This window comes from Setaria italica, chromosome VII (assembly GCF_000263155.2).
Source record: "Setaria italica strain Yugu1 chromosome VII, Setaria_italica_v2.0, whole genome shotgun sequence".
Lineage (NCBI taxonomy): Eukaryota > Viridiplantae > Streptophyta > Magnoliopsida > Poales > Poaceae > Setaria > Setaria italica.
In genome coordinates this window covers 23,946,555-23,950,627 of record NC_028456.1, presented here as the reverse complement: position 1 = coordinate 23,950,627, position 4,073 = coordinate 23,946,555, and the positions used below count along the sequence as shown (strand labels likewise).

At 48.0% G+C, this 4,073-nt stretch overlaps 2 protein-coding genes across 2 annotated transcripts in view; one reads left to right on the top strand and one right to left on the bottom strand.

Moving 5' to 3' along the window:
• Positions 1 to 260: 260 nt before the first annotated feature.
• LOC101774135 (cytochrome c oxidase subunit 6b-2) lies at positions 261 to 2,556 on the top strand. Its single transcript, XM_004976048.3, has 4 exons — positions 261 to 373; positions 1,347 to 1,435; positions 1,544 to 1,625; positions 2,243 to 2,556. The coding sequence occupies exons 1-4, from the start codon at positions 365 to 367 to the stop codon at positions 2,294 to 2,296; spliced, it is 234 nt and encodes a 77-aa protein (XP_004976105.1). The 5' UTR covers positions 261 to 364; the 3' UTR covers positions 2,297 to 2,556.
• A 427-nt stretch (positions 2,557 to 2,983) lies between these two features.
• The window catches only part of LOC101764545 (aldehyde oxidase GLOX-like), a 6,773-nt gene continuing 5,683 nt past the window's right edge, over positions 2,984 to 4,073 (bottom strand). The window contains 1 exon segment of the mRNA XM_022828532.1: positions 2,984 to 4,011. Coding sequence (XP_022684267.1) covers positions 3,151 to 4,011 — 861 coding nt within the window. The 3' untranslated portion in view covers positions 2,984 to 3,150.

Below are 4,073 nucleotides of genomic sequence, written 5' to 3'. Positions count from 1 at the left end.
TGGTCTTCCATCCATCCAAAAGAAGAAAGAAAAAGGAAAGTGTCTTCATACTCGTACGTCGCTGAGATAAGTGCAAGTGATGGGCTTGTCCAGTTGACAGCTACTGGGCCTTCGTAGGCCTGCCCCCTATTATCAGGCTTCCCTCCCACGGGCCCAACCTAACAAAGGCTCGCGGCCCACCTATTGTTTGTCACGCGAAGGCGTAACTCAAAAAGTTTTTTTTTTGTCACGCGGCTGAGCGGCTCCCCCCCTCTCAAAGAAAAGCTTGATCGGGCCCACGTCCCTCCACCTCGTCGTCCTCGTCTTCTCCTGGGCGCCGCCTCTCTGCCACAGCGCCTCACCGGTCTCGCAATCGCGACGAGAGATGGCCGAGGTGAGAACCTTCTAGAATCCCCCCTCCCTCCCTCCCTCGATCGAGCCTCCCACGGCGTCGTTCTTTCCACCCTGTTCTGCCGCCGCGCTGGCCGCTCGTTGCATCTGTCGATTGGTGTGAGCAGACAATAGGCTTCGACCTAGTTCGTCGATCGTGGGACTAGAGATGGTTTCCCGTCGCGCGGATCTGATCCGTGCGCTCGCGCGCGACGTGAATTGCGATTGTTGTTTGTTTATGGACACTAGGTCCATTTCTTCCTGTTTGTGGTTCACGGCTTTGGGGGCTATGCTGCTTGATCCCCCACGTGCAATTTGCGTACTGTTGTGGTGGGAAATTACGGAATTATGTACTAAGATCTGATATAGGGTGCTGCATTCATCATGTCAGGTTACATTTTTTAAATTTAAGGGTGGGTTTGGATTGGCTATAAAATTTGGTTCGGCCTTTACGGTTTTGTGAAGATAGTGATACTGGCTCTAGCAACAGATCGTCGTTGTTGTAAGCACCAGCAGATCGTATGGGTTACAGAACAGGCCAGGTGCCTGTCGGTGTGGATGGTATTTGACCTCCTCGTCAATGCGGGATTGAGACGTAGGGTTGGCTCAGATGGCCATCTACTTGGTGAGTGTCAGGGTGCCATGTTTTTTCTTTTCTTTTATAAAAAAAGAAGACTATGAATTGCATAACCAAGTGCCTAATTCCAATAGTCGGAGAGTTCCATTGAAGTATTAGGCAACAATGCTTGTACAGTGAATTGAGCCTTCTTACATTTATCTAACAGACACTAATGTTTATCCCAGTCTCCCAGACACTGTTCTTATGGAGTTGTGCCATTTTTGTTCAGTGAAATGAGCTTTCTTTCATTTACATAACATGCTATTGCTTCCCAACATTGTCTTTCATTTGTTAGCTTTATTTGTATTGCCTGTATTTTGCTCCACTGTTATCTGTTTATGTTTTGCATTTCTACCAGATTGAGCTGAAGACCGCACCTACTGACTTCCGCTTTCCTACCACGAACCAAACCAGGCATTGTTTTACGCGCTATATTGAGTACCATAGGTATGTTGGCTGCAAAAACTTTACACGTGCATTGTTCGAAGAACAAAACTTTACACATGAACAATATCTCATTACCTTTCTTTACTATTTGAACTTCCATGAAACCAGATGTGTGAATGCCAAAGGGGATGGAACTGCTGAATGTGAGAAATTCGCCAAGTACTACCGCTCTCTTTGCCCAGGAGAATGGGTGAGTGCTTATGCTGTCTTGTGTAGGACTGCTGTTATTCGTTTTCCAACTATAAGGAATGTTACCAGATTGAGTCGCGCATGCCATGAACTTGTCAGAAGATAGGAAATTTGTGATGCACTAGCCACCAGTCTGAACTAAAAATCTTTGTCGAGTTAAAAGCCATTATATCTGAATTACTTGGCTGCACTAATTTGTTTCTGCCATCATATCACTTACTAGGAGTAGAAGTTTGCGGATAATGTTATTCATTGGTAAATTTTGCTGTGTATATTAGCATACAGTTGGGTACTTTAACACGTTATATGCTCCTGCTTAGAACCTGTTTGCATTCTGCACCTATGGACAACACAGTTTAAAATTTTAATGTACTTCTAACTTTTATTTTTCTCCAGGCAATAGTTTTAGAATTACTTGATTTTTTATTTCAAAATATCATTTCCTCTTCTAAATCTTTTTGGGGGACCTCAAGTGTGTTTCACATTTTCTGCCCAGCAATTCTTCCATTTCTCTATCCATTATTGCTTAGACGGACCATGTTCTCTTGACGCGTTGAAACTAGCCATGCATTCTAGCCAGTCTTCTTCAACGTCATCAGCTTTCCTCTACTGAATCAGGTGGAGAAGTGGAACGAGCAGAGGGAGAGCGGAACTTTTGCAGGGCCCCTCTAAATCTCGTTTGAGAGTCACTGTGGATCGCCCTACAGCTTTCATCACTGGGGATGTTTTCTTCGTAATTGAAATTGTGCTACTGTCTTGTGTCACTCAAGCACTCACTGCAAAACATTCGGTCATGCTGTTCTTTGGATTGCACTCAAAATTTTAAGCATTGTTGCTCCTAATACCATGTTTTTCCTGACCTCCTTTTTGTTGCCTAGCTATCCAAACACTGAACGCATATTGAGGTTTCGAAAGATCATATCCGTTGTCTCTGTTTCCTCCTGGAATCTGAAATGAAATGCTAAAGACACTAAAGGAATCATGGCTTACATTTTACTATTGATTTATTGAAATGCCCATTTGCCTTGAATCTTGATGTGCAGAAAATGTTTTGGGTTGAATTTCATACCCGTTTTAAAACAGGACTCACTTTCTCCAGTTTTATCAGGGAAAGGTTAACCACATTTTCTGAACGAAATTCCTTTATCTCTTATAATCCTGTGGCATTTGGGTTCCTTGAACTCGAATCTTGTTTCCTAGTACATGCTATGATAAGTGGGTGGATTTACCTTTTAATTTGAGTTCTGAATGTTTGGATCCTGGAGGCGATTCTGCTATGTGAAGATGGTGAACTGTTAATCAGCTAATCATGGAAACCTTTAAAAAACGATGGTATAGAAAACAACATTACCAAGCATCTCATTAAAATTCATTATATTTCGATGATTACATTATGCATGAGAAGAAACAAGATACACGCAAAATATTTTCTTCTTACAACTCCGATTAGGATGGTTCAAATCAGTGAGGATGGGTAGCTCATAAACCAATGGAACGAAATAATCACTCTAGAATCCCCTCGCTTGTCAATGTATGTGGACCCAGATCCCCTGGCTGGGAATGCGCCCATTCACGACGAACAGCATGTAGTAGCCCGGCGGCGCCAAGACCGGCGTCGCCGGCATGACCACGGTGGCCTCGTAGACGCCGGGAAACAGCGTCGCTGCCCCGCCGTTCATCTGGAATGCCTGCACAGGCTTCACCTGGACCTGGAGAAACAGCTGCCTCTGGTTCTGGGCGAACGAATGTGTCGTGAACGACGGCGCCACCATGGTGACCGACCCGGGAACGCCGACGCGTGCAAAGACCTTCAGCTTCAGCTGGCCCCCGTACGCCACGTGAACCGGCCCGTCCTTGGGTGACGGGTCGAAGATGTTTGGACGGAGACCGTCGTTGGCGGCGTCGAGGTAGTATGGCGAGAACGCCTCCAGGCTGAGCTCGGTGGGAAACTTCTTGTTGAACTCGTAGAACTGGTGCGGGTTGCTGCCGCCGACGATCACACGGCCGTTGCGGTCGAGCACCGCCGAGGCGTGGTACATCCGCGGCCGCGGGGTGCCCGCTGGTGCCTGCACCTCGAACCGCTTCCCGACGGGAAGGTCCGGGCGGTAGATGACGGGTGTGGGGTTGGAGGTGTTGGCGGACTCCCATCCGCCGATCCCATCCGTGGCGCCGTTGATGATGGCCACCTCGCCGTTGGGGAGCAGGATCATGTCCCCCATCACCCGGGGCGACGGCATCTCCTCGACGACCCACGACGGGTTTGGGTCGGTGATCCTGAGCCGCCCGCACGTCCTCAGCGCCTCGGGGGACTGACCCCTCCCCACGGCGGCGGCGGCGGTGTTCCGCGTGCCACCGCAGATGAGCACCTCTGTCTCCGTCGGGTGGAGCTACAGTGGAAAAACACTGACTAGCCGGCGTACCGGTTGTTCCTCCGTCGCCGTCGTCACAA